This window comes from Rhamphochromis sp. 'chilingali' (assembly GCF_963969265.1).
Source record: "Rhamphochromis sp. 'chilingali' genome assembly, chromosome: 6".
Taxonomy (NCBI): domain Eukaryota; kingdom Metazoa; phylum Chordata; class Actinopteri; order Cichliformes; family Cichlidae; genus Rhamphochromis; species Rhamphochromis sp. 'chilingali'.
The window spans coordinates 3,808,940-3,827,673 of NC_137933.1; the positions used below are offsets into that span (position 1 = coordinate 3,808,940).

At 42.5% G+C, this 18,734-nt stretch overlaps 1 protein-coding gene across 9 annotated transcripts in view; it reads left to right on the forward strand.

The window, feature by feature from the left end:
• The window catches only part of LOC308397951 (serine/threonine-protein kinase BRSK2-like), a 158,572-nt gene extending 140,638 nt beyond the window's left edge, over positions 1–17,934 (forward strand). For 2 of the 9 annotated variants that reach the window (XM_080884239.1, XM_080884240.1), the window contains exons 14-18: positions 831–1,488; positions 2,001–2,049; positions 3,015–3,138; positions 5,618–5,798; positions 7,666–15,457. In XM_080884239.1, coding sequence (XP_080740365.1) covers positions 831–1,488; positions 2,001–2,049; positions 3,015–3,138; positions 5,618–5,798; positions 7,666–8,051 — 1,398 coding nt within the window. In that variant the 3' untranslated portion in view covers positions 8,052–15,457. Of the gene's footprint in view, positions 1–830; positions 1,489–2,000; positions 2,050–3,014; positions 3,139–5,617; positions 5,799–7,665 lie in introns of all 9 variants that reach the window. The other 7 variants (XM_080884244.1, XM_080884245.1, XM_080884242.1 and 4 more) reach the window with 6 other exon arrangements.
• Positions 17,935–18,734: the final 800 nt, after the last annotated feature.

Sequence of the window (18,734 nt, forward strand, 5' to 3'; positions counted from 1 at the left end):
CACTGGGCATGCACTCTGGCTGCTTTCCCAGGTGGAGGGTGAAGCTAAATCGGTTAGCTTTCATGCTGGGTCACTTGCTGGTAATTAGGGATGCACCGATGTATCTCACAGTAGTGGAATTCTGTCAGGTGAAAGCCTTAGTTTCAGGAAGTTCAGCTGATGGTTGGCCCTGATATTAAGAGGCCAAAACATTTAAATAAACTCCAAACCTTCATCTTTTCAGTTAAAAGTTGTTGCTTTCTCCACATTCTGGAGATTTGCTGCAACATTCCGGTGTGTTCAGTGTGACCACAGACCACAGTGACCACAGAGGGGTTTAGCTTTTAAAGAGGTGGACACGCTGCTAGCTCATATGTAGGATAGATAAAGCGTACGATGCTTTATTCTCCGTGTAAACAGTGATTTACATGGTTATAATGCACTAAAGTAATGAGTCCAGGTGAACCTTGGAGAACAAAGCTAGACTGTGATATTGTGTATGTTGTAACACTGCAGAAGCGACACAGTATGAGAATGTGGACAAAGTGACCACGTTGATCTCGGTGCATCCCTTCTGTTAATGCATCATGAATGCTCCACTGCTGCCTCGTGATTGGCTTAATCACTCTGCTAATCGCATGTTCTGTCTTTCTTTCTTTCTTGCACTCTCACCACTTCCTGCCTGCTCCACTTCTCCACCATCTGCCACACTCCTTTTTTATTTCCTGGTGTTTGCTTAATTTTATTATTTTTGTTGAATGGGAATGAACCTTCATTGGGCCGTGGTGTTCCTCTGGCTTTTTTTATTGGCTGACCCTGCTGTCATCTGTGACGGTGCATGACAATCGCAGCCCATCCGGCGGTTTTTTATCCCACCCCAATCTGCAGACCTATGCCAGTCCCCCAACTGCAGCCCCACCCACTCCCCCGAGGTCCGCCTTAATGGGGTGGGGCCCCGTACACATAACTCCTACCAGCCAAAGATGGGCTCGCCCATCATGCACCCCCGCACACAGACCCTCCCTGCTAAGCCCAAAGTATCTGAGAAGCCCCTGCAAACCACCAGGTCCAACCCACTCCCTAACACGGACCAGACTGCCACCACCCCTAAATCTGAGCCCTCCACCCCGAGCCAGCCTCTGGCCCCTTGCATCCCCAACAGCCCCCGGGTGAGGCGCCACCCTCCCCTTACCGTTCCCCCCAAGCTTTCTATCCCTCTCTCCCCGGTGCCTCCGATGTCCCCACTCCGCCGCCACCACCTCCACCCTGACCACAACGCCAAATCTGTCCCCATCACGCAGGTGACTCCCCACCCCTCCCCCAGAGGGAGCCCTCTCCCAACCCCCAAAGGCACCCCAGTGCACACGCCCAAGGACAGCCCGGCTGGCACGCCCAGCCCGACACCACCGCCCAGCCCTTCCATGGGTGGCATGCCCTGGAGGACGCGCCTCAACTCCATCAAGAACAGCTTCCTCGGCTCACCACGCTTCCACCGCAGGAAAATGCAAGGTATGGTGGAGGAGACAGGTAGGGCCCAGGAAATGAAACCTCATGATTTGGCTTAATCAGATTGAATTTCTTACTCTTATCCATGTGATAATCTACTCAGCAGAGTGTGTTTATGCAATCCATCCTTATCGCTCAGGGGAATAACAAGGACAAATAATCTCTTAATGACTGCGTTTACCTGCAGTTAACCTGACGCCAGCCTAACTGTGAGAATCTGCATCCTGAGGCCATGTCATAAAGAAGATAACGGCCTCATTACAGAAAGTGGAAAATTTACAAAATTCCCTAATTTTTTCATTAGTTTGGGTAGTTTTCTTACAGCTGCTTTGATGCTGCTGAACCAACCCCCCTCCAGACAAACCGAATTAAGTCATGATGAGGCCCAGTACTCGTTTACACTGATGATATCTGCTTAGTAGTGCTAAAAACAAGACACAGAAGTATCTCCCCAAGTGCCGTTTCCATAAGTTATAGAGCCGAATCTAACATTTAGCCTCTGTTTGTGTCCACAGTTCCCACCCAGGAGGATATGTCCAGTCTCACCCCAGACTCCTCGCCAGAGTGAGTACCACAGCAGCAAACATGAATACCTCACCTGTCCATTATGTTTATTTAATAGCAGCACAAGTGTTTCAAATGTGAACCTGCAGCAGCTACATTATTTTAGCATATTGGGAATCTGAATGGTAGACTTATCCATGTGATAGCATTTTAAGTTAGCAAGCGAACTGCGTTTTTTCATTTCAGGTCAATTCGATGTTATTCATATAACACCAAATCACAGTATTATAGTGTAAGGTAACGATCCTGCAACAATACAGAGAAAACACAGGAACAGGCTCCCTGTTGTTAGGTAGTTTATTATTTAGCAGTTAGCAGTTTGTCCCTGTTAGCAGGCAGGCTAATGACGGTTATCATAAGTCAGACGACACCAGCTACAAGTTATTTTAAACTCCAAAACCAAATCTTACCCCAGTCAAACACTCGGCCTTCTTCGCTGGAGAAAACTATTTTTTAATTAATTAGCTGAGTCATTGATAAGCATGTAAGACATTGCCCTTTTTTATTAGGGATTTTATCAGGGAACTCAGTAATGTGCTCATTCTGTGCAGTTATACCATGATTAATAACCAGCCAAGCTGCGTGAGTGTGCAGCTGTCCACTTCCTAGAAAAGCATGTTTGCTGTGAAAGTATCTCCTCAGTCACAGAGAAACGCGTGTGTCCCATCAGGTCTGTGTTTTGGGAAAATGCTTCAGTACAAATCTTTCAAAAGCATAATAACAATTTAAAATTAGGTAAAGTAATCATCTGCACAACTCTACGTTAGTTAGCAGTGGTGATGGAGCTGATGGAGCTGTCTGTTACAATTATTAGTCAGGTATCGGTCTCATTTGTTTGGGTTTCTTTGTAATTGTTACAATCCCACCTCTTTTCTTAGCTAGTTGTTAGTTGTTAATAAAATATAACCTGGGTATACTGAGTGTGCTTTGTAACGCTGGAACCAAACTTTGAATCTTTTCTGCAGACTGGCTAAGAAGTCATGGTTTGGAAACTTCATCAATCTGGAGAAGGAGGAGCAGATCTTCATAGTCATCAAAGACAAACCTCTTAGCTCCATAAAGGCCGACATTGTGCACGCCTTCCTTTCTGTAAGTCTCCCTCCTTACTCCTCTCTTCGGTTCTTCTAATCCTGTAACATTTCATTATTGATTACATTATGCCCGATTTGAATGATCTATGCTACAATGGAGGCTGATCTGATAAATACCTGTTCTATTGTTGTAGCTTTCTTCCTTAATACAAGAAGTCATTGCTACAACACAGCAGACTGGAAGACCCGACAGAGCATGTTCACATCAGTTTGACCTCAATCTGCCTTTTTTCCTCCCACATCTGAACTTTGTTGATGTCTCTGAAGTCTTATTCTCAGATATCAGAGAAAAAATAAAGACAATAAAATCTTTGTTAGCATTTTTGCGTACATAATTTTACAGTCTTACAGTCAGTGTTGGAACTTTTTTTTTTCATTTTTCTTAAAGAAATCACCTACATCATGTTGTTCATCATGTTTTTATGTCATGTGTAATTTCCATTGCAAATATTAATCACAGTTAAATTAACAGTGGATGCAGCTGTGATGTCATGTACACGTCCTGCGTTCTCGGGAAGTCCGGACTCCCGTGTGAACTTACAAAGTCCGGACTAGTGAAAACGCGAGTACGGACTCGTGTACATGAGTATTTAAAAATGGCCTAACAGTCTGCAGTCTATGAACAAGCTAACAATGTTCGCTCGGTGGCGAGTAGCCTTCAGTAATAGTAATAAAAATCACACAGCAATAGTACATCGAAGATACTGAAGTTTCGTCCGTCCCATTCTTCTTATGAAGTGGTGTCGGAAACGCATTCCTGCCTGTGCACTGCTGCCTCTGGGTCCATGGTGTAACTGACACCACCAACATTAACAGGCCGCTTACTAGGGGTGGGGGAAAAAATCGATACTGTGTAGTATCGTGATATTTTGTTTGCTAATAATGTATCGATACAGGGACGGCAGAAATCGATATTTTGTTACAAAAAAGGTTTTTGTGCTCTGACTTCAGAGCATGTTGATCCTTTTTCTGAGCAAGGATCCTGACATTCCTTCACTGTCCAAATGTATTTAACTTGTTTTTTGGCAGCAATAAACATGACAGTTTACTTATTTTAATTTAAGACATGTTTTATTTTAATTAAGTTTAAAACTTTTTTATTTAATGCAAAATTATATTTTGTTTTAATTTACTTTCAAATTCTTCAGTTGCTGAAGGGGCTGCATAGTTTTCATAAATTGCATAGTTCAGAATAGCTATAATTGTACCAGATGGTTGCATTCAGTTAAGTTGGACTAGACTGTAATACAAACCGTTCAGTTTGTCAACAATAAAACTGACTGAAATGAGAGAAAGACTGAGTGCGAGACTTTGTTATTAGATAAAATGAATATTGATAAAGTTTACCTTTATATACAGAATCTGAATATCGCAAAATATTTTTAGAAATTGCAATAATATCGTATCGTGCGTTAAGTATTGTGATAATACCGTATCGTGGGATGTATGGTGATTCCCACCTCTAATGCTTACATTAGAGCCTCTTATTACATGTTTTGTTTGTGTTTCCAGCAATCAGAATCAGAGAAACTGTATTAATCCCAGATGGAAATTAAATTAGAAAAAAAAAAGGGGGGGGGGGGTCGGACTCAAACCCGGAGCATTAAATCTCCAAAATTGGAGAAGGCATAGAAAGGGGACAGCTTAACATGAAACAGGAAGTGACCCCCGTGTATTCTATTTATTTCAACAAAGTAACTGTATTCTGATTACCACCTATTTAAACGGTAACTGTAATGGAATACAGTTACTCATATTTTGTATTTTAAATACATGACGCTGGTATTGTGTTACTTCCCAACACTACTCACAGTGTATGTGTAAACCTTCAAAATAAAGCACAGATGAAAACCAACATTATGTTCATTATGACTCACGCTGGTACCTGGAAATACTCACTAAGCAAATCAAACAGGAGGAGTAGTGATATTTTTTTTCTTCTCACATACACACGTTTGAAAAACATGATGCGTTAACTTATAGATTTTGCATTTTCATCCCAAGTTACAAAGCCTGAAATATAAGGTGAAGGTGCTCCCTCATGAGCGTGATAAAAACCTGCTATAGTGAGCGCGAAACTCACCAAGCAGGACCATAGAAGCCCAGCAGTCCAGGAGAAAAATGCAAACGCTCATGTACACCAACCAGCCATGAGATTAAAACCTGACTAATATCGTGACGATCCACGCTGGTCCTCCACAACAGCTCTGTGCAACAGCTTGCTGTCTGTTCACGTCTTGGTGTTAGCGTGGCCTCCGCTGATTACGCATCAAAATGTCACCACATGTTAGGGTGTAGCACATCCAACAGTGTCTCCTTCTGCTCCCGTCTCTTTCTCTTACATCCATGCTGCCATTTTAACTGATGTGCAAGTTGTCTTGTGTCTGCGTGCCCAGTGCTGCTGACTCAGAAGCACTCCGCCTTTGCTCTTCCACCAACCTCACCCTCCTACCCTCTCCCACCGTCTTTCTCCCCAGATTCCCAGTCTGAGCCACAGCGTCATCTCTCAGACCAGTTTCCGGGCAGAGTACAAGTCCACAGCTGGTCCGACGGTTTTCCAGAAGCCGGTGAAGTTCCAGGTGGACATCACCTACACCGAGAGCACCAGCGCCACAAAGGAGAACGGCATATATTCTGTCACCTTCACCTTGCTCTCAGGTAAACCACATACATCACAACACATAGAAAACCATGGAAACAACACTGCGCATCGAGGCATGCAGACTTGGTCAGGATGACCTGCTGAAGTTCAAGTCGAGTATCAGAATGGGGCAAAAGGGGATTTTAAGCATGGCAAGATTCTCTACAGTTTACAGAGAACAGTCTAGAAAAGGAGAAAATATCCAGTGAGCAGCAGTTTACTGGGTGATCATCCCAGTCAGAGGAACAGCAAAGCCAGCAGCAACCTCAAATAACTACTCATGGCAACCAGCGTATGCTGAAGAGCTTAATAATTTTACATGGAGTGCTGCAGCATTCAGAGGCTGGAGTCAGAATTGCATGTAAACAGCAAGAATGCATGACTCCATCCTACCGTAGTACCAGTTATTATTGCCACAGCTCAGATCATCTCTGACTGCTTTCTTGAACATGGCAAGGAGTTCAGTCTACCCCTCTGGGGTCTTTTTGTTAGATCTGTGGGGGAGCGAGAGATTGGTGTCATAGATCTGAGGAATGTTTCCAGCACCTTGGTGAATCTGTGACAGTGAGGTCCAACCCAGTCGTAGCAAGGTGTACCTAAAAAAGTGTTTGGTGAATGAGTGTAGGTCAGGCGTGTCCAACTCCAGTGTGTCGGAACAAGGACGCATCTAAAAGCTGCAGGACGGTAGCTCTGGAGGACTGGAGTCGGACACCGCTGGTATATTAAACAGGAACAAACATGCACATTTCTGCTTTGGAGAACTCGTTGGGACGCCTCAGCAACACGAACAGGGACTGTTTTCTTCTTTCCTGTGACACTGAACACAGCACTGTGCTTTTCAGTGACTGTTCTGCTCACAACCTACAACCATTTGGAGTAACTTACTGTAGCTACCACTTACAGCATGTTTATGTATGTGTTACTCACACACCAGGGAAAGCTTATTATCTGAAGCTAAACCTGCGATCTATAGCACACGTAGGTAACACAGGTTACCCGCAAGAGGTTTAGCAGTCTCTTACATTGCTGTTGCTGTCCATCAATCTGGAAAAGGCCTCTCCAAACAGCTTGAGCCCATCATTCTGCACTGAGAAAGACTGTTCAGTGGAAAGTTTCCAGGAGAAAGCCCTCATGTTTGCATGTTCTGAAAGGACCACAGTACTTCTGTACGATGCCCTTTTGGCACACAAGGCCAAGATGTTTGGCATGTTATTGGACAGCACAGAGTCCAGCTGTTGGTGGGGGAGGGGTGATGATTTGGGCTTGTTTTACAGCCACAGGACCGGGAACTTTGCAGCTTTTGAGTTGACCATGAACTTCTCTGTGTACCCAAGTATTAAAGTGTTAAATCTGGAGCCAGCTGCTAAAGCTTAGCCAAAATGGTGTCATTTAGGAGGAAAGTGATCCCAAACACAGCCAGCAAAAAGAACCAAATCCAGAAGTCAGCCTGAAATGCTGCTGAACCTTAAGAGAGCCGTGCATCGGTGAATGCATAGGAACCACAACAAACTGAGACAACGCTCCAAACAAGCCGGTGTGAGAGACTGAGAAAGTCTTACAAACAATAGTTCAGATTACTGCTGCTCAATATACTGAATCATGGGTTGCACTTAGTAGAAAGCCAAAAGGAAACAGAACAGCCATCAGAGATTTGCCTGTGGTATCAGGTGATGTGGGCTTACATCTGCTGTGACTGCTGGCTGAGCTGAACCCGTGGACTGCTAGTGCTAACACTAAATGAATTCAGTGGGAAACACACAATATTGAAATTATGCTTGCAAAAACCACTCGTGCACCCCTAGTATTGCTTTTTTAAGTACTCCTTGCAGCCCTGTGGCTACAGTGTCAAGTCTGGATTATAACACGGACCCGGTTTCTCAACAGGCCCTAGCCGACGCTTCAAGCGTGTGGTGGAGACCATCCAGGCCCAGTTGCTCAGCTCCAACGACCAGCCTGGCATCCAGCCACAAATATCCGGTAAGTGGAGTCCCTCGCCACTCGTCCTCGACCACGCCTACAACCCCCACCCTCCACGCCCTCACAACCTCCCTCCCTCCTGCGGCCCACCTCGGCTCAGCTTAGCCCGGCGCACTGCTTTTAGCACACGGCATTTCCACGTGCATGTCCCTGCCACATACCATGGTGTGCACGTCAACACACCAGCACACACACACACACAGTCTACATGGCAGTGTTATGTACTGAGATGTATATACACATTCACAGGACTGATTACAGCCACTAAGAAGTGTATCTCAAACTGTAAATAATTCAACATAGACGAGCAGCTTGGCTCTGACCTCACACTTGACTCAGCAGAAACACACTCTCTCTCACACACACACACACACACACACACACACACACACACACACACACACACACACACACACCCAAGCAAACTGTAGGTTCGGCTAATGGATGTTTACAACTGTTCATTTGTGGATTAGCTGCTTGTGCATGCAGCATTTTCGTCTGCAAGAAGGAGAAAAGTACATTTGTCTGATTAGTGTCAACACGCTGGAACAATCCCACAATTCTTTCAAACCTTTGATGTGATTGGGACGTTTGCCATTATTTTGGGGGCTGCCTATATATAGATGGAAACATTAGGGAAAAAAATATGGAAGAAAAGAAAGTCTGTGTTCTCCAGCTGTCCGTGTTAGTTTTGTTTGTCAGTGTGGTATCCTGGTGGTCTTCCTCTTGTTTTATCTGTGGTTATTTACTTGATAATGGTCCCCTCTTGTGGTGAAACAGAGAAATTACAACCTGACCTTAGCGTCACACACAGGAGCACTGACACGTAAAAGTAGTCACTCTAAGTTTTGAAATGGATGATTCTGCCAAACAGCCAGTCACGATCATTATTAGTGATATTGTGAAAGATGTCCACCTGCAGGAATCGCACACTCAGCTTAAAGGACCCACTATCAACAGTTACTGCCACAGATGGGAACTGCTATCACGCACTGTATGCACAGCCTCAGTCGCTTCCACCATTATGTAGATGTGCCAATGAGCCACATCTCTCTCTCTTTCTTATCTCTCTGTCTCTCTCCCTTTGGCCTGCCTCTCCATGTCACCCAGCTTCTGTCATCCACAGCTTCCTCTAAAGCCTCGTGGATGATTTGAATGGCTCGCATGCTGAATGAAAGCCCAGAACCATGCACATTCACACACACACACGCAGTTTTGCAAACTGGCCTCTTTACTGGGGAGAGCCAGCATTTCCATACTGTGTCGCGTTTCTCACGAATGTGTCTTGATGGTTCTGGGTGAGCTGCCATTCACACACACACTCACACACGTGACTGTCTGGTACTAAAATGAAAGCATGCTCTACAGTGTATGTCGAACAAACATGTATGTGATATGGTGTGTGTTGATCTCTGTGCAGCAGGAAGAAGGCAAATCTGCATGTGTGATAAAATGTGCTAAACCCCTGACAGCTGTAAAGACGTCAGTCTTCTGGGCTTCTGTGTGTATTTGTATATATGCAAGGTTGTGGAAGGTGAATGTAAAGAAATGTCAGCCATGTGAATGTTCAGCCTATTTCTCACTTTCTTGCTGATAAACAGCTACAGAGGAGCAAGTTTCTCCCCGTGGTTGTTTAGTTTGGCCCCACAGTTGTGATGATGATGATGATTAGGGCTGGGTCGTCACTGATTTCTAGAATCGCTTCAATTCCGATTCACAAGGTCCCGAATCGATTCGATTCAATTCGATTCAATTTTGAATCGGGGAAATTTTGCCTCAGACAGTCAGAAATATTATAATTCTGATCACTTATCAGTACATATCGATATTTTTATATATATAAAAAGAAAGCTGCCACTTGTGAGACTTTATCAAAGGTGTGAGCATCACAGCAGAGGCCTTTGTGTCAAAGTAACTGAAGATAAAACACAGAAAAACATGAAGGCGTTTTCCTGGTCGGGGTTTTTAGCAAAGTTACAGAGGTTTGATTAGAGACACAGCATTTTGCAATTTTAAATTTAAAATTTTAAAAAGTTTACATTTGTTCAGTATTGAACAGCAGAAATGAGGCTTTCTTGTCAGAAGTAAGTAAAAAAAAACAGCGGCCAACACCGTAGACTTGTGGGTAATAAGTAAGCGAATAATGCAAAAAACGGATTTTTAGATGGGAAACTGTTCCTGAGAGAGAGCTCTACATGCAGTGTGATTTTTATCGTGGTGGAAGCAAAGCAGCAAAAGTCAGAGGAAATTCATGACTATGTTTATGTGAAGCGTAGTTTGGATCGTCTTTTGCTGCTGGTTCAGTCAGTATTGTTCGGAGAGAGATGAAACCTGCAGCTTCAGAATCGAGCGCAAAAAGGACGTAAACACAAAACGAGCTGCCGACGCTTCAAAACCAGCGAGCTGTCGGCTTTCAGCCCCGACGACATGTCCGTGTTCGTGCCGTCGGGGGATAAAGGCGACAGCTCACTGATTCTGATGCGTTGGCGGCTTCGCGTTTTGTGTTTATGTCTTTGAGCAGAATCCGTGTTCCTGCTCTCATTTACTCTTTTAGCTGTTTGGTGGTTGTAGAAATTTTGTGAGGTTCAACCTGAGATTATTTAAAAATGGATTCAGGATTTTAATGAATCGATATCACGTTATCCAAGCTAGAATCGATTTTAATCGATAAATCGATCATCAAAACCCAGCCCTAATGATGATGTTTAGATTTTACTTCTTACCCAAAGATTTAGAACAGTCACAGTGGTGCACTAGCTTCTTTTTGTCTTCTTTTTTCGAATCCAGTCCATGCTAGCTTTGTCAGAAAGTCGTGTTCGATTGTTCTTTCTAAAAAACAACAACAAAGAGGTTCAGGTACGTTTGAATTAGGAGGGCAAACCAACACGTGAGGGACGTACTTGCATTGTACAATCATGTCAACATCTTTTAAAAGATCGGGAAGGATTGTGAACGTTCAGCACAGAGAAGTTTTGCTCTCTGCTTCCCTAAACCCAAAGTCTTTGCAAACAGAGATCAGACTGTAAATCGCTCGCTCTGTAGCACAGTTGGGCCTTTAAGTCTCATTATTTCACAGTTTTTGATGAGACCGGTCCACATTACCAAGGAATGCTTTATTTTTTGCATATATATTTGTTTTGAGACTGAAAGAGTTGAGGACATAAAAAGAAAAATCAGGCAAGACTTTACACCATCTGCAGATATCCATCCACTCCATAATTACAGTAAGATGTCATTTTTAGGACATTTATTTACAGCACTTGTCCCTGCTAAGAAAGTATCTGCTTACACGACCAACAAATGTTGAGATTTTTTCTTTCTAACTGTCAGTTTTCTTTAGGTGTTTTTTTCATTTTCACTCATTTCACCAACATCCTGTAAAGTTTGGTTCCTATAGAAAAATGGAACGAGAGCGTCAGACTAGCTCGCCACGCTGACTAAACTGTTTGCAGCAGGTTCGCCCATAATATGCTGAATATAAGTTAGTAGGCTCAATACTCCCAACATTAAGGTTTTTCAGTTGGATGTTGGATTAAGTCGACGTGTTTCTACCTAAACCAATCTAGCAATGACTGAAACACAGAAAATATCACAACAAGGAAGGATCGCAAAATAGCAAACAGGAGAAAGAAATGAGCTGAACATTCATGTGTTTGGAGTCCACTCATGCCAAGAGGGAGTGTAATGTGTTGCCCTGCTGATGTTGGGCTTCAGCTCATGTGTTGATGAAGCACACGGCCTCAGTGCGTGGGTTGGTGTTTCTGACACTGTCCTTTGCTCTCAGATGGCTCTCAGCGCTCAGCTTCTTTGCCCAGTAAATCCTCCAAGCGTGGTAAGGCCCAGAGCGTCCGGGAACTCCCGGCAAACCACCTTAACTCTGGCTTTTAACACACTGGCAACGTCCTGGAGGCCCTTTCACCAACACACTCTGTCTGCACTAACACGTGTGTCTGGGAGCGTGTGAGCTGCAAATAAAATATAATTCATCGTAACAAGTCATTTTAATGGAAAGAAATGGAGTATTTTCAATGAGGAGTAGAAAGTGCTTTGGGGGTTTTTACAACAAGAAACTGAATCCACAGGAAGGCTTCTTAGAGGCACCTCTTCATTTTTCCAGTTGTTTATTCTGAGACAAACATTAGTGTTGATGAGGGCTTTTGAAATTTGGTCTCTTTAAAAAAAATATGCCCAGAATGTGCGCAACTCAGTGACTTCTTTTAATCAAACAAAACCAATGTGATGCATCAACATACTGAGCCAATTTCTGACCCAAGCTCCACCAGTGTCAGTAACACAGGCATGTTTAAGTTTTATTGGATTTTAATAATGCTCTTTGAATAGGAACTTTTTTTTAAAAATGTAATTAACTAATATTTCTTATGGCTCATTTTAGCTAGTCAGTTTTAGCTTTTCAGCTAGGACCAAGCGAGTCTGGGCGCAGGTTTATCTCAGTGGGTGAGCAGGCGACCGTGTGGCCGGAGATCCTGAGCTCGAGTCCGATCCGCTGCATGTCTTCTTCCCTCTCTCCCGGTTTTCCTGTCTGTCTTCACTGTCCGAATCCAATAAAGGCCAAAAAATCATCGTAAAAAGAGGATTAAGCAAGGTATAGAAATTATTTCTAAAAATTAGATTCAAATTCTTTCAGTTTGTGCCAGAAAGATAATGCTCGTGTAGCCGCTTATTCACATTTGTTCCTGAGTCTTTCTTTTTCAAATTTTCTTTAATTTGATGAATATATCATTCTGAAACAAAAAAATATAATTTTTGTTGACTGATGAAAGTCATGAACAATAAGAAAACAACGTATGATGACAGCAGTGTGTTAAAAATTAGTGCTGTCAGCGTTAATCTCATTAAAATGACGTTAACGCCATAACCGCATTAACGCGTTACGTTAGCGAGTTAGTGCGTGGGGCTGCAGGACATCAAGGTGTTAGCGCAGTTAGCTCGTTAATGCGATAGCCCCGTCCAGCCCCACGCACGGGGCGATCCACGCTAACGTAGATTTGCCGTGTTAATGCGGTTTTGGCGTTAACGCCATTTTAATGAGATTAACGCTGACAGCACTATTAAAAAGGTTTTCACCTGACAAATCTAAAAGGGCCTCATTGTTAGTGTTTAACAACTTTTTTTTATTGACGGACAATAAAAAATAATTTGTTCAAAAGCCACACAGACTGACCATTAAGCTTTCTAAACACAGAGACATCCAGTTTATGATTTCATAAGGACGATGATGGAAGGCAGTGAATTCTCCAGTCTGAGGGGCAATGGGCATCTTTCTTTATGTAAAAGATTATTTTAAATGTAGTGGGGCCCACTAATTGGCCACTTGGTCAAAGTTACTGGGCTATGTAGTGTCAGTGATGTTTCCACGGTAGTTTTGGCTGAGTTAGGGAACACAATGACTTGATACGATGACTATATTTCTGTGTGTTTGGGGTTGGAGGTTGGCATTGGGGCTTTACTAGCCTGATTAAGCCTTTGCATGATAATGCTTGATACCAGGTTGTTCACCCCTCCTCTATAACTCTCCATATTTAACTTCACTTGAACAAAAGATCAGACACAAATGGAACACATGTGTGCGTGTTGTCAGAGGGGGACGATGGTAAGTTCTCAGGACACGCCTTCACTCTTCACGCACATTCAAAACCAACACCAACAGATGCTCACTGAAGGATGTACCGTTTTAAACTAACCCTGTAATGTGTATTAATGTGTGCACCGTGCTGTATTGTTGCATGTTTTATTCATTCATTGCTGTTTAAAAGCACTGATCAAAAGACTTATCAAATGTTGTTGTGATGGATGTTGGTATAATGGGGAGTTAACTGGAGCTTTGGAAGACATTTGCACTGACATGGTTTACCGCCCTTTATTTCACTGCTTAATGCAAAAGTAACACAATAAAAAACAATGGTTAGAGACTGCAGCACGGTTATCATGATTATTGTGATTGTGTGCAATGAACTCATTGTTGCCACTTCTGCATCCATTCATAGCCAGATTAATAAACTGGTAAAGATCTGTTGCCCTTCTAAATAGACAGAAATGTATACTAACTGATTAGAGTCCAGCCAGAACCTCAGAGATCTAAACAGAAATTCCTGATGTAGTTGCTGCAGGACAGCGATTTAACTGCAGAATGACAAAGTCACTCAGCAACCTTGTCTTCATATAGAAATATAACCAGGATGCAAACAGCTGAGTCATGTCTGACGAGATGCTTCTAAGAGAAGCTGCAGTCATTGGCACAAACCAACTCTGATTGATTGTAATTTGCTTTTGTAAATTAGGGGACAGTTTGCAGACCTTCCCTCACCAGCTGTCCTGTGTAAACACTGTGCTTGTTTCAGCTGCAGTCAGTCACCAAATGTGAAAAAAATCAATGTAGGGAAAACCACCAATTTTTTTTAATCTCCTCTATTCACAAGGAGGATGCTGTCCTATTTTTACTCTGTTGCAGGGAAGATGTGGAAGACTAAGAGTGCTCTTAGAGTCTGTATCTCTAGAGTCTGCTGAGAATCGGGACATTTTTTTATTTTTCACTGTCACAATAAACCAGTTATTTGATCATCTACAGTACAGACGGTGGCTTTTATTAAATAACACGTTAATGCTGCATTAACAAAATTAGAAAGTAATGCAGGCTCAAAGCCTGTTACGACAGGCTGACTAAGCTTTTTTATCAAAAACATTTTATTAGACATAGCCACTGCGATCTCGCCCTTCGGTTTGTCGACATACGTTCTTGAGCCGTTTGTGCTGTGAAGTCATATTTTTTAATGTTTGTGGGGAAACACTTTTGGACTCAAATGGCTAAAATTATCATCTGTTGAGGGTGGCAGTCTATGTGTTGGTGGTTTATGAAAATGTAATTGAACGCTGTTTAAAGAGCACAAATTATACCATTTGGAATCATTCTTGTGTACAGCAGTGAAGCAAAAAAGTGAACTTTTAAGCCATATGTTCCTATTGGTTTTTCCCTTACAGCTTCATAGTTGTACTATGGTTTTACAGGAAACACTGAGTCCTGGGTTTTTAGTCATTTATTTTTTTTAACAAAGACTTCAATTTACTGATCCCTCTAAAAACCCCGCAAGAAATGTCCCTCTAGGCTAGCTGTTGAAACCAAAAGCTGAACCCAGGTATCCGTCAGGTCATGATAAACTTCCAGTTTAAAATCTCTTCCCTCTGCGGTGTCAGCTGAGATTTGGTGGCGCGGTTCTGATGGTAAGATTCAAAATGTCTTCCAGTGCTCCTGTTGGTTCTCCATGTTGCAGGGAAACTGAGACTCAGAGACCAAAAAAACCTCTCGCAGTAAAAGTGATGGAAGTCCTGATACAACCAGTGTCGTTTTGGTGCCACCTCTTCTTCGTCTGGCCTGAAAACAAAAGCTCTGACTTCAGTTGTCTCGGTCGTAAGAGTCTCCTTTCCTAGCTCCACTCCTCTCATTCCTCCATCACGTCCTCTTCCTCTCCTCATGTTAACCCCATTGCTCATTTGTTGTTTGTTCTCTCTCTCTCTCTCTTTCTCTTTTTTCTTTTCTTCCCGTCTGTGTAGGCAGCCCGTTGAGTAACTTCTTTGACGTAATTAAACAGCTTTTTTCAGACGAGAAGAACATCCAAGCGTCCCACTCCCCCGGCGCCACGCCTAGCTCCCCCACCAAGCATACCCCCAGCAGCAAGCCCAACCAGCCCCCACCTAATGACTCTAAATGCCCCCCTGGCAAAGACAAAACAAAGATGGCTGCCAGCAGCAGGACACAGGAACAACCTTAAGGAGCCGTAGCTGTGCATGACTAGATGAAAGCAGTAATCAGGTCATTAAATAAGAGAAATTAGGAGAGCTGCTAACTTTGCCCTTTAGTTAAGAATAAAACAAGAAGATCTACTTTTTGCCTATAAATTTTGTACTTAATAATGGGAATGGCTATTTCAGTTTAAAGGTCGATCAGTATTTTACAATAAGTAGCAGATGTAGCTTCGTCGTCCCTACCTTGTGTCCCTCTCTGTGTCCTCCTCACATGTGTGATGGCTTGACTTGTCTCTGCCACCAGGGATCATCCATAATAACTATTAACCTTGGCGAGATGGCTGACAGCGGCCTGCTGGGCCTGCCAGCACCAGGAGAGTTTGAAACTGGAAAAGACTGAGGACCACTTCCCTAGCCCACTTGAATCCACTCCCCCCGCCCTATATCTTTGAGTCTCTTCCTGCTGCCGCATCAGTAGAGTACACTTCACCCCGCCAGACCAAACACAGACACGTCTTGGAAGACTTGTAAAAAGAAAAAAAGCCTTAAGACAGTGACGTTTGTCAGTCTGCACACATGTATACCCTCTCCCTCTTTCTTCCATTTCTCCTACATGTACATAAAAAAATGCACCCACACATACACCTCGGCATAAACAACCTGTTCGCGTGATGAACTTGAAATCGAGATGGGATGCAGGAGCGATGGAAGAAAGCAAAGGTGGACGGATGGATCAACAAACACTGGCTGGATTGTAATTCTTTTTAAAATCATATTTCTTTGTGAGCAGCAGGTTCTTTTAGCTCGCTCTGTGGTGTTTCTGTACATGGGTTCTTGCAATTAAAGACTGCCCATAAAAGTATGATAAAGAGGGTTGGCGGTGGTAATATTATATAAATGAATGATCTATTCTGTTGTACAGACTAAACTATGTCCCTGCTTAGTGTCAAAAAGTGTAGTAGTGGCATTATGTTTTAGAGTTTTTGCCATATTTTCTTTTGTATTCACGAACAGGCACGGCCACACCAGCATTTGAAATGTTTCATTGTAACAGTAGATGGTGCTCACATACAGGAAGAGACCTGCAACAGAGGTCGTGGGGAGTCAAGAAATAATGCAACTGCTAGCGATAACGGCAAAACAACCTTTGTTAATGTGAGGTACATGAATAGTAATCTAAATGAGCTAGTTAGCTAGCTGCAGACTTGCTAGCTAAACTTAGTTTCTCACTTCAGACGGAAGAGCCCATTACGGTAAAAAATAGAAAATGCTCAAAAAGCCATCTTGGATTTAGCGCTAGCAAGTTCTTGCTAGCTAGCGCGTTGACCGTTAACATTGCCCAGGAAATTTTGCTGGTGTGACCAGGCCTTTTTGCTTAGTCGTCTCCTTTTTATTTTGCACTTTGAACACTTGTCTTGAGTTACACCATTTCAGTATGTTTTAAATTTTCTCTTTTATTCCCCAAGTTCTTTTAGATTATCTGCAGGTTTCAGACAATATTGAACTGCTGTGTATATTTTTGTACTTTACTGTATTTTGTCATTTTTTAAATTTAATTTATTATTGTTTATTTATATGAAAGATGTAGAGAATGTTTCTTAATGTCAGATTATTTAAGGATATTTTTGTCATGTTTAATTTATTTGACCACTGAGAAATGAAAACATTTGTGTCTGTTTGTTGCTTTCCCTGGGTTTTGATGCAAGAAACCTTGTAATATATGTTTGGGAAAATAATTTACTGTAATTTAAGAATGTAGTTTTAGCCTCTTTGAGAGGAACAAACCCTTTGTTGATAACTGTCCTTTTCCCCATGCCCCGTGCGCATATGACGGCTCAGAACTCACCAAACACTCATTCTGTAAATAAGCCGAGTTTACTGGCAAGCTTATTTAAAAAAGAAAAGAAAAAAACCACAAAAAAACAAGGGGATCCCTATTCTTAGCTTTGACCTTGTATGGTTGTTTGCATGTTCAGCATTTGTCTTTTCTTTGCATGTTGTCGTTGGAATTGTTCTCCTCTTCCCCTTTTCTCTACACGTTTCAGTTCTTTATGTGCATTCATTTGAATTTGCCTTTTTGTTTTTTTACATTTTCATTTAATTTGCTGTCCTTTCTCTTTTTTGATTACTGTGTGCACACAGTAACCGTGCAATGCATTCTCCTTACTCATTCTCTCAAAGAGGGACCTTGCTGGCAATTGGGTCACTCACTCAGCCCATCTGGGTGTGTGTTGAGTTGTCAGAAAGGAAAATTAAAGCAATACCTTTCATCATTCGCTTTCCTCTTTTTCTACTGTGGGAATCCAGAGCACACAGAATGGACTCTTCGGTACTGAGCGCTACTACTGAGCAGGATAACCATTTGCAATGTATTCCCTTGTGATGTTACTGTGAACAACTTCAGTGCTAAAGGAAATAAATCTGTTGACTTTGGAGTAGTATTTGTGTTGCGCCTTTTTTTATTTTATTTATTAGGTTTATTCGTGTAAAGAAGTAAATCTTATATGTTCAGAGTTCCAGTAGTGAAAAATGCACAATTTCTGTTCAAAACTTGGCCTTTCAGACTTTCTGCTGCTCTAATAACTGGTCCAACATGGCCGGTGTCCTGCAGGTTTTAGATCTCACCCTGCGTCAACACGCCTGATTAGTTCATTACCAGGCCTCTGGAGAACATCAGGACATGTTGAGGTCATTTAGCCATTTAAATCAGCTATGTTGGATCACGGACACATCTAAACCTGCAGGACACCGGCCCTCGAGGCCTGGAGTTGCCCACCCCTGATATAGACCAAGATGGCTTGAATGAACCTTTACATTGTCTTTGTTACATTACTACTTTGATGGTCCACCATTCTTCCAAAACATACTTTGGTGTTTTGATGATAACCCTGGAAAAATCTGTGTGACCCGTTGGTTCAGTAGAGCTGATCAGTTGCAAAAATGAAAGTCTGCTTCTGTGATCTGCACGTCACCTTCATTGGGTTGTTGTTTATCCTCAGTCAGCCAATCAAAATGACGTAAGACTCTTCACCTGAAATACCTTTTTGTTGAGAACTTGGGGGAAGACCTCCTTAAATTAGCGTTTCTTTCTTGCAAGTAGTGCTACTGCATAAACGTAATGGTCATAACTCCCTAGTAATGCTGCAGCCAAGCATAGAAAATACTTAAATTATACTAAACATCATATTAAAGCAGTCAGTTGAAAGAAATCAATTCTG